This window comes from Mus caroli, unplaced genomic scaffold (assembly GCF_978045245.1).
Source record: "Mus caroli unplaced genomic scaffold, Mus_caroli_1 scaffold_11, whole genome shotgun sequence".
Lineage (NCBI taxonomy): Eukaryota > Metazoa > Chordata > Mammalia > Rodentia > Muridae > Mus > Mus caroli.
The window spans coordinates 113,011,978-113,023,778 of record NW_028227266.1 but is presented as its reverse complement, the minus strand read 5'-3'; the positions used below and the strand labels follow the sequence as shown (position 1 = coordinate 113,023,778).

General features: G+C 39.2%; 1 protein-coding gene across 2 annotated transcripts in view; it reads left to right on the top strand.

The window, feature by feature from the left end:
* The first annotated feature begins 939 nt into the window (after window positions 1-939).
* LOC147002156 (uncharacterized) overlaps window positions 940-11,801 on the top strand; it is a 57,165-nt gene continuing 46,303 nt past the window's right edge. For both annotated transcript variants that reach the window (XM_085828145.1, XM_085828144.1), the window contains exons 1-6: window positions 940-1,012; window positions 3,507-3,577; window positions 4,417-4,441; window positions 6,901-7,014; window positions 10,316-10,380; window positions 11,063-11,087. In XM_085828145.1, the coding sequence (XP_085684271.1) occupies window positions 988-1,012; window positions 3,507-3,577; window positions 4,417-4,441; window positions 6,901-7,014; window positions 10,316-10,380; window positions 11,063-11,087 (325 nt within the window). In that variant the 5' untranslated portion in view covers window positions 940-987. The remainder of the gene's footprint in view (window positions 1,013-3,506; window positions 3,578-4,416; window positions 4,442-6,900; window positions 7,015-10,315; window positions 10,381-11,062; window positions 11,088-11,801) is intronic.

The window sequence follows — 11,801 nt, the reverse complement described above, 5'->3', positions numbered from 1 at the left end:
TTGCTCCTTAATTTAAAGCTTTGGTTAAATAAACATGTTGACAGCTTGTAGCTGGGCAGAAGAGAGGAAGGCAAGGCTTCAGGTGCAGGGCTCAGGGTCTGAGGCTGAGAATACCAGGAGAGAAAAGAGAAGAGGAAGGAAGAAGATGCAAGGGGTAGGTGGAAAGTGAGAACATGCCAATGAGGGCCAGACATTTGAAAAGGAGTGGGCCATGAGAAACATGGCAAGTTGTCCCTGAGGGTCATTGACTGGAAAGTAGACTGACTCACATAAAGGGTGAATATCTGCCCAGCTCTAGTGCTTTTGAGGTTTATAAAAAGTTTTGTGTCTTTATTTGGGAGGTAAATGATCAAAAGTGGGATAAAAACCTCCATTTAATTTTTTACATTAATTATGTCGTTCATTGAACTATTAAGGACAGATAGACAAACATGGTTAGGGGCTGTCTTAGTTAGTTTTCTATTTTTTTGTGATAAAACACCATGACCATGTCAACTTGTTAAAGAAAATATTTAACTTAGAGTTTAAAGTTTCAGGGAGTTAGAATCCATGGCCATCATATAAGGTAGCAAGGCAGCAGCCAGGCAAAAATGGCACTGGAGCAGTAGCTGACAGCTCACATTTTGATGTGTGAGAAAGAGATCGGAAAAGACCTTTGTGAAGTAGGCATTTAAACAGGGTTCTTTAGAACCATGTAAGCAGATGAGAGAAAAATAACTTTGTAGTTGATCGTTCTTAGCTCAAGAACATTGGCATTTATAATAACCCACACTGTAGTCCTGAACTTGTATGAGCAGACTTGCCTAAGTAGCAGATGTTGGCTGTCATGGTATGATTATGAGTTCACTATGCAGACTCTGTGACTTATGGCTGACCCGTACCTAGTTATGTTCAGGCCTGAGTGCTGAGTGCCAGTATACTTTGAGACTTTGTTCAAAGTACACGGCTATAACTACAGAGCGATAGTAGTGTTCGAATCTGAGTATAATGGGAAACTGTTGTGGTACCAAAGGTATGATATTACTAGCCAATTAGTGCTTTTGCTTCAACTAGACTGGTTAATATTTCTCAAAATATTTTGTGTAAATTCTTATAACTGCTGTATTATTAGAATTATGTTTTATTGTATGTAATTTTTGAGACAGGGTTTCTCTGTGTAGCACTGCCTATCCTGGAACTCACTTTGTAGATAAGGCTGGCATCAAATTCAGAAATATGCCTGCCTCAGCCTACCGAGTGCTGGGATTAAAGGTATGTGCCACCACGCCTGGCTCTAGAATTATGTTTTATTATATATTATATTTTAGTCTACAAAATATTTTGACCTTAGAGTTTAATGTGTTTGTATGTACATATGTGTCTATATATGTCTATATTTCCTCCCTCAAGATTGTGCTTCATAGACATTCCTGTATATAAATACTGTAACACTATATCATAAACATACCAAGAAATAACTAAGGTTCTCTGTTTTGAAATTATTACCCTCAGAAAATTGGAGTGGCTTCACAGTGGTGGGGATAAATTATAAGATAAATCTCCCACTACAATGTGTGCCTATTTTCATTTTTAACAAATATTACCTGTCATTTTCTTACTAGGTGTATTTATTCACTAAAATGTAGGTATGTCTTTTCCACATATGTGACGGTTTAGAGTGTGTACCTACTCCTATTGAATAATTTAAATCCATAATTTATGATTTATCCTGAATTGTAGACGTCACAAATAGGTAACATTGTGACCCACATCTCTTTGGAGTGAGGTATCACCCAATAAGTTGATTATTTTGTTCTGAATGACTGATCACTATTTCAACAAATGAAGTAGAGAATCAGATGAATTAGACTGGTGAACTAACTAGAGAGTCAGTAACTATTTACAGTAATCCGTGAGCATAGTGTTCCTATATGGTGAACAAAAAGAATAGTATGCAGAGGTAATGGTTCTTCTGTGCGTGTAGAAACATGGTGCTGAAAAGCTGTATTAACTCTTACTGCTGTTTTCACATGTGATGTGGTTTATTTATCCTGACACTCCATCAGAGAGCTATAGCTTTCTCGATGAATTGGGCAAAACCTAAATATAAGGAGGTTCATATTTGTGAAAAGCTAATTAACCAAGATGGTAAGTTTCCAGTGACATGTCAGGGTGTCTCAATTCTGCAGAAGTCCTAGGCATTATCTACTTTATGACATCAAATCCATGATCACTTTATCACAGGACAGATACTGCTACATCTGTCACATTTCAGCCTAGTCATTGCAAGGAAGTACCAGCACTTCTCCTCAGCTCACAGATGCTTAGGACTGGGATCCTTATCCTCACACCTGGCCTAAAGCCAACTATAAATAGGGAGATCTTTAATTGACATCTGGTGGAAATAAGAATGTTACCCTCAAAAGTGCAGAGACCTTGGGAGCCACACACCCTGGGAGAGGGACACATAAGTACTCAGAATATCTACCCGGTTTTTAGAGCCCCTTTACCCTTGGAGCATCTCTCACATGGAGCTGAGTTAAAGGACTTGAAAGGCCAGCAGGATCCAGACGCTCCTCTTCCTTATCACTGTTCTTTTTCATCTGGATGCTACAAAGCACAGGAGCACAAAAGGAGAAACAAGGCACAGGGTACTTATTATTGTTTTCCAGGAGTCAGTAAATCAGTGAATGTCAAAGGATGAATGGATCAATACAGTTACACCATGTCCCTTATACTAAGTTCACTTCCCCAGTAAAATGTATGTGTTAAAAAGCTAAAATTTGCCGGGCGTGGTGGCGCATGCCTTTAATCCCAGCACTGGGGAGTCAGAGGCAGGCGGATTTCTGAGTTCGAGGCCAGCCTGGTCTACAAAGTGAGTGCCAGGACAGCCAGGGCTACACAGAGGAACCCTGTCTCTAAAATAAATAAATAAATAAATAAATAAAAAAGCTCAAATTCTGTGTTCTTCCTGATGAATGCAGAATCAGAATGTGTCAACTGATGGAGGTTGAAATATGCCTGTGAGATGTGATGAAGAGATTCTTCAGTCCTTTTGGGCTTCACAATGCTTAAAGGAATGATGATCATATGTGGTTTCATCGTGACATTTATTTTAATGAGGAGAATGAGATGTCTTGATAGTATAGGTGCTTGTCATTGCACCTGATATTCTGATTCTAACCCCAGAGCCCCAAATAATGGAAGGCAGAAACTAGATACCAACAGTTGCCCTCAGATGTGCTCCCTCCCAATCTGAATGCATGCACTAGGTAGTTACATATTAAACCATAGACTCTTATGTTGCTTTATATTCTCATCCTCTTGAAAGCAAAAGAAAAAAAAATTGGAAAACAAGCTTTTTAGTTTTCTAATCTTTGCCTATACTCACCATCAGGAAAGACAGCCCAGTAGTAGCCTAAGTAAATCTAATCACATGTACTGATTCAGTACACTTTTACCGATGTCAAAATTGCTTGTGTAAATAAATGGTGCCATGAGCTGACAGTTACTTTCTGTCCCTCTAGTTTTACCTCAAGAATGTACTGACACACCCTTCTCAACTGATGACCATCCTCGTACAAAATCCTCACTGACCGTAAGAAGCCCTCTTCCTTTATATAAGAGAAAATTACTTTAATGATTCCTGCATGTGTTTATGACTATAGCACACTTGAAAAATTAAAGTTGACTGAGTGTTTCATGTATTAAATATTTTATTTAGGAAGAAAAGGAAATGTAATTATATCAGATCAGTGATTTAATAGAACTGTATCAGGTAGTGACTTTGAGTCAGGGCAGACTGTCTTCTGGACAATAATATTCTGCCTTCGATACCAGTATGTAAATTTCACTCAGAAGGTGGCAGGCATATCATTCATGTAGACTTCAATGTTTATATAAGCATTTACTTCTTTTATGGCTTCTAGAGCCTGTGATTTAGGTTGAATCTGATTATGTTTCCCAAGATGGATGTAGGGGAAGCATCCTATGTTCTAGGATGGCATGTTCAGGTGCCAAGAACTTAAGACATAAGGATGCATGCAAATTATTGGAGTGCTTCACAAAAGGGGTTAGTATCACTAAATAGGTGTTAGCTTCACCATATTGTAATGTAACTCAGCTATCCTTCAGTAGAAGCCAATGCATAAGGTTGCCTGATGTGGCATTTAGTCAGTAAACATGGGAAACACTCTAGTTTTTGTCACAAAGTAGGCATCTTGAGGTATTCTGTGTCAGTATCACGTAATATCCTAATATGGAACATTTCCCCTGAGTCTCTAATAGGCAGTAAGAGTCAGTAGATTAGAAAGAGATTAGATTAGCTCGCCAGACTTGGTACAATTATGTCCTGTCAAGAGGTGGACCAAAGAGTTGTACAAACAGGATTCAGCATCATCTAAGTCTCTTAAGCGTTTTCTTTCCTGTATGTTACAGGTGGGCTCCAGAAAACGCCGGAACAGTATGTATCCTGCAGTCGCTGAAGACATGTGTTAGATATGAATTGTGTTAATACTGGTTGTCTTTTGTCTGGTTGTACCACAGTGAGCAAATCAGCTTGTATTGATTGAAAAATCAGATGTTTGTTCTAAAAAAAAAAGTGATGCCTTCAGTGAGAAATTGTAGTCCTGTGTGTACAGCTGTTGCTTCCAGCTGTGATCTCTTTAGTTTGGTGTTTTGTGCACGAGGCTGCATCTAAACCTATCATATCTACACAGATATCCAAGTTATTCAACTCAATTTACAGGGTAAAAGTTTTGAAAAAAAAATCAGAATAGACAATTTACTTATGTGTTTAAAGTTTGCCACAGTCACATTTGGTAGCTTGATTTGCATTTTTCTAGGCAGATGAATAAACCAAGATTCAGAGTAAGTGACAGAGATCTTTAGATATGCAGTGCAGCATTAGATTTAACACAACAGAGGGCATAAAAAATAAAAACAGTGAAGAATTTCCAGTTTTCTAGCATCAGCCTGTAATAACTCAAAGTTACAGGAATCCCAAAGACTGCTGTGACTACCACAGAGCTCAGTGTAATCCACCTGCCTGCAGACATTAACAAGGATGAAAGAAAAGCCCATTTTTTTAAATGCAGATTACTGAGTTTGTGCTACATTGAAATTGGCTATATGTATATGAACTGAGGTCGTGCTAGACTTGCTTGGTTCCTTCTAGTAAAACCTGGTGAAAAGCTTAAAAGAATTGACAATATTTAGCATGAACACAAAGAACAAAACAGCTAAGGCAAAGTATTCACTAAGAACTCTGGTCACCACCTAGGTACTGATCTTTGCTATCTAATTTTTAAACAAATATATAGGCTATTTTGTTTTGGTTTTATTTGTTTGTTTGTTTGTTTGTTTCTCTTTTTGAGACAGGATTACTGTGTATCCATGACTCTCCTGGAACTCTCTCTCTCTCTCTCTCTCTCTCTCTCTCTCTCTCTCTCTCTCTCTTTCTGGCCTGGAACTCACATAGTTCCATCTGCCGCTGACTACAGGAGTAAACTATCACTTCCATGGAATACACATACAGAAGTTGAGGTACATTCTATGCTCCAAGAGACTTTCCTCTCAGTACTGGTCAGTCTCCACATTTTAAGTGTGAATACTGAGAAGATATATTCAGCAGCGAAACACATGACTCAATATCATTATTTCAAGTGTTTTCTGCATAGTTTATCTATAGTGTTAGCACTTTGCTACACTGTGGTTTGATTAAGGGAAACTAGTGTGAGAATATGAACTAGCCCAGTTGTGTCAGTGTCAGAACATGCTTAGGATGTCCAGGACCCAAAGTCTGTATCCTAGTTCTATTTAAAATGTTCTCAGGATAGCTTCATCCTATTAATACTTATCCTAGAGAAGTGAAGGAAGGAGAAAAACAAGCTCAAGTTCATTCTTTTCTGTAGAGTGAATTACATGCTAGACTAGAATAGACACCTTTCCGGAAAAAAAAAATTGAAAAAACAGAGAAGGTCAGACTGGTGACAGAGGAATGACCAGGTATGGTGCACTCTCACTGCCCTGGAGTCAGTACCAATATCTAAGCAGAAACTAAGAAAGGCCATACAGATGGGCAGTGAGAATGTCACCTACAAACTGATGTGAACACACACTGCCTATTATATTACCAATGCCCCAGGCTGCTGTTCTTGTCAGTTCATGTTGACGACATGTCCAGGCTTGGCTAACTGAAAGGAAGTTTCTATTCAGCCTAACCATCATGTGACAACTTGGTCTTGAGTAACTTTGAAACTGAGCAGTTTTTAGAAAATATCTCAATGTGGTCATCTGATCAACAAATCACTCACTGAGAGGCACAAGTCAGGTTGAAGTTCTTAGAGAAAGACCACATATAGCTTCTTAGGTAAATAGGGACATTAAATAAGTTCTCTGTTGCCCATGTGAAACCAACTGAAACCTCATGCTCCCTAGATGCATTCATATGTAGATAAGTCTTCTGTCATTTAATAGATACTACAAAGCAATTCTATGTGCTTTTCCTTGAGGGCTAGCCCTGTGTGTTTGTGTGTGTGTGTGTGTGTGTGTGTGTGTAATTGTATATCCATATAGATTTTGTTTTGAACTAAGATTAATACGGTATCAAATATATAGCATTGTAGTAAACATAACAGAGACCTGGTGCTTTTCTCTGTACATTGTCACACTTACATGAAGTTATGACTTACCTAACCATCAGTGTAATGCATGCTGGTTTGCACAGTGACTGAGTGATCTTTCAAAAGCTCCACTGTAACTCTGATGATGGTGCCTGAGGAATGGTCACGAGACAGAACGTAAAAACATAAACTCATTAATGGGTTTTTGCTGGGTTTTCGGTTTGGTTACTGATTGTATGTTTGTTTGTTTTTGCCATGAAGCTAACATAACTTGTCTTTGTTGTTGATGCATTCCAAGTATTTAGAATCATAAGAAATATCCATCACCAGGATCCTGTTGTTCCCATGGAGGCTGAAGAACATCAAGCCCCAACGTCATCATCTATACAAAAACAACAAAATGAAACAAAAGGTACAGAGGAAATAGAATAATTTTATTACATTATATCTAGTTGTTGTAGATCATAAGGTATGATACAAGGAAAACAAAGATGACCAGCTTAGATACATTTTCTTCTGTACATGATGTTAATTTGCATACTTCACTAGGTTAAATTCAACCACAGAATTTAAAAACGGATTTCAAATGTGCCACTTGTTCTCATTATGTAAGGAGAGAGGAAAAATGAGCTCAGTCCTGTCTGTGTCACTGTCACTTCATCTGCTGCAGACAGGAACAGTTGAGCCACCCTCTCTATTACCTGTTCACAGACACCTGAAATGTGGATGGATTGAATGTCACCCATCTCAAGAGTGACCCTGTGATTATCAAAAGTGTCAAGAATGAAGATAGACTAGGAATTGGATCACAGCATTTCTGGTCTGACCCCTTGGCAGTGGGTCCCTGGAGTGATGTGTTACACCCTGTGCTTGGGAGGCTTAACAGAATGGGAAAGACCAGTAGAAACAGGGAAATGGCAGGAAGGGTAGGAGGTTTCTGTGGGATACTTTTTCTTTCAATGGCATCAAGGTGACCACTGCCAGGTTGTGTATTCTTGGCTTCTGGCTCTGTGATTTGAAGGCAGTCTTTCACACTTAGCACTTTTCAGCCTATGTCAGTTCTTGCCAAATGACCGAGCCTGGCTGCCCCTGTGGTTAATAGCTCTCCATGGAAGCTGTGCCAAAGGCACTTTCCCAGTTGGTAGTAAAAAGGAATGTCTGTTTCAGCACTGTAGATTGAGTATGGAGTGCATACTTGCTGAGAACCATAGTTGCAGGAGTTTCAGGCAGAGATTCAGTGTAACAGGAGGAAAGAAACAGAGTGCTCATATCCAGCTCACCTTCATGGACAGTCATGGATCTCAGCCCGAAGAACGGTGGCACTAACAGTGGCCCAGTTTGCTGCCTAAGTTTATCACCTCAAGATAAAGTTCCACAGGCATAACCAGGAGATCTCCATCTTATGCAACTGAGAGAAGATTCAGATAAGATCCAACTAAGATAAAATGTCACCACATACAAACTGTTAAGGTCTCTTTGGGTTTTTAGCTTAGGGTAAACCAGTATTGATGGTGAGATATAATCCTCTCCTGTGCACTCAAATGACCTATAGATAAAGACCTTCATTGTGATCCCGAAGATGTAGGATTTAGATCCTGTTCCTGTGGTCTTTTGGGTATTTTTTTTTGTAGTAGTAATTCATTCATGGTACCCATGTGACCATTTAGCCCCACTTTAAAGGACAGCTACAAATTAGACTGCCAAATAGCTAATAATGTTCTCTGCCATGACCTCCCTGAAACCCTAGCAGTGCCCTGACAAAGACCTAATGTATGTCTTTAGCTTGTAGCAGCCTATACTCCTCAATTTGACTAGCATATAAAGTGACTGAGTCAAGGGAGATTAGAGGCCGACATTCATCTAGGACGCTTTGACTTAATGCAGGAGAAAAGGTATACAACTGGCCTGTTCTTAGGGTTTCAAGTGGCATCCTTGGTTTCGCCTCCAAAATGCAGAGGCTGGGTTTAAGTGTTCTCCTAACATACTGCCCATGTCCCTCATTATAAAAGATGCTGACTCTTGCAGATCATTTCTTCAGGAACCCGTCTTGCCATAGGATATTTCTTTCCTCTCTACTGTCACTACTCAAGGCTTTCATTCTTAACATGGTCTGACCTGTCCCATCTTTTCTGGGGAGATGAGATTAAAATCTAAGGGATGTCTGTCCTCTTAGTAGTTTCACTATAACTTTTTTTGTAGGTGTACATCCTAGGCTCCTCAGAAGTATGTTTGCTTTTTGTGTATTCTCCCATTTCACAGTTGGTTTTGGCCTTCTTTTATAGACTGTATCTGCATATTGTCTATCTGCTTCTGAACCCTGAGTCAGAGATACAGGATTCAGCTTCGAGTCCCACCTTTTCGGACTTCCCTCTTATTACCTCTTACCTCATCCTTCTCCAGCCACTTCTCATTTTTCCTGGTTGCCATGTTGACTCTGGTCTATATGTCTGCCAACCATGGAAGCATCTGTGATCCCTTTCCACTGTTGCATTATTGCTGATGCTGCAAACTTTGTCCACACAGTGTGGCCTAACTCCTAGCCATGTCTCCAGCCTTGGCCTGAGGTATATTTTAGGTCTTCCCTATTCTCTAAATGTTTCTTCTTCACAAAGCTCATGAGACTGACAAGATCACTGGAAGAGAACAGAAAAGAACCTTTCTCAAGGAAAGCATGCCAGGAAAGGCAGTGTCAGTACGCCATCTGGGTTAGACGTTTACTCTATGAACAAAGGTAAAGGACTGCTGTTGGCCAGCAGAGGCTGAAGAGGGAATAGTGATTATCCTGTGCTCAAAAGTCATCTCAGGAGCTGTTATCTCTGATTTTTATCATAAGATTTGTTTTGTGGGACCAGTAAGGTACTTGCTGTAAAGACTGAAGACAGGAATTTGAGCCCAGAACCTATATGGTTTACTGAAAGAACTGGGTACAAAAGGTTCACCTCTGCTGGATGGACAGACAGTTACTGAGCCTCCCAAATATAAGAAATATTAAAAAAAGCTTTTGAAAGATTTATTTCATTGTTACATTATGTAACAGATTCTTTCAAGTTGCTTTAGATTATCATTTCCTAGAGAGCAAATTCTGTTCCTCATTTTACTATAGGGTCTGCTTAGATCCATCACAACTCAAAAACCAGGTCATTGGCTGATGACAAATACTTTTTGTAATCAAGCTGCTATTCATTGATCAGGGACACAGAACAGACTTGTGAGTTGAACTGTGACCCCAAAGCCAGAATATCAGAGTATTTGAGGTTGCAAATGAAGAGCTTCTGTGTTAAGTTATTGTTACATTTTTCACCAATAAGGATTTAGGGATAAAGGCTTTCCTTATGTAAACTGATACAGAATATAGGTTTTACAGTATAACCAATCAAATCCACTTGTTACTATGTAGTTAGAAACAGCCGTTGTGTTTTGGAGAACAAAGGATGAAAAATGGGTGTTGTGGTATAGAAAAATCATTATCTTCTGAAAAAAAAAAACAAAAAAACGACAGTACTTGGGGCACGTTTCTTTTGCTTGTTCCCAACAATTTCTCCCCAAATCCTTTCTTTGCCTCTACTTACCTTCCGAGAAGACAGTCCAGCTTTATCCCAACCACCTTGTTTCCTATATTTAGTTACATATACTAAGTCCATTCACTTTTACCCACATCAAGTAAATAAGCAGTGCCGTGAGCTGACAGTTACTCTGTGTTCCCTTACTGTCAGCTAAATGTGGTGACGCTACAACTTCAGAAGAGGACGAGGAAAAGTCACCACTGCGGAGGGTTAAGGTAAGATGGACTTTCCTTCCTGTAAGGTAGAAAGGTCATCTCAGTGGTTCCCTTTTGTTTCAGTGGGTATCACATTTGAGTCATGACACTAGCCAGAAGCATCATAGGTATGAGAGCATTTACTTAGGAAGAGGATGGAATGGAGGAACTGTACCAACTTGGTCTTAGTTCAATACATCACAATGTGCTGCAATGTTATGTCCTGAATTATGAGGCTAATCGCTTTCAAGTGGGTTTCTCCAGTTTACCCTACTCCTCATGTTTGAAAGAATACATGAACTGAGCACTCTCCACCCACATGCTAGATACTGTAAGTTCCTTATGCAGCAAACGTCAGGTCATGTACTCAAGTTAGCTCTAAATCCTGGGCAGTAGAAATAGAATATGGATTACTGAAAATACAAGTTTTCATATGTGATATAGGTTTTGGGACCCTCTAGAGGCCAGACATGTTTGTTTGATCTACTATGAATCAGAAAAAGTATGAAAGATATAGGTTTTGTCACAAGTACAACGCTCTATATAATTTATGGCAACCACAAATAATGTATCCATTAATATAGTCATCACTTGACTGTGATTTTTCATCCTTATTGCAATTACAACACATATATCAAAACCATTTGCATATATTACCCTGCACGATTATGGAATATAATGTATTTTTCCTTCTCAATTGCAGGTCGCTTCTAAAAGAAGCAGACATAGTACGTATTGTGGAATTACTAAAATAAGAATTGTTGTAAACAGTAGTTGTGTTTTGTCTGATGCAACACTGTGATCTAAGATGGTAACTGATAATTAAAATTTTGGTTCCTGTGTGTGTGTGTGTGTGTGTGTGTGTGTGTGTGTGAGTGAGAGAGAGAGTGAGAGAGAGAGAGAGACAGACAGACAGACAGACAGAGACAGAGAGACAGAGACAGAGAGACAGAGAGACAGAGACAGAGACAGAGACAGAGAGAGAATGTTTTGACAAAAAAAGGAGAAGAAAAAAACTTATGGAGATATCTGTGGTCATTGATTTCATCAAGTTACAATAATCCCTATGAAAGAGTTACTGCTTTTAGGATTTTCCTGAAAGATATCAAATTTATAAGGATCTCAAGTACTATCCTGACTGCTATAGTGGGGAAAAGTCTTAGATTTTGTCATTTACCAGGCAGCAGACAGTCAGTTTTAAAAGGTATAGAAGAAGCACACATACTTATTTTCAGGTGACAGGGCCTAAAAATGAAACACAGTGCACGGGAACAGAAATGTAGAGCAGATGTGTCCCAACTGAGTTTCCAATGGTTCATTCTAATAAGGTCAAGAGAAAGGCTTAAGGGATAGACCTTATTAGCATGGACAAAGGACAAACCATTTTAGGCACATGGTCAAGTAAAAACTCTAGTCACCACCTAGAGATTGATCAGTGCTAT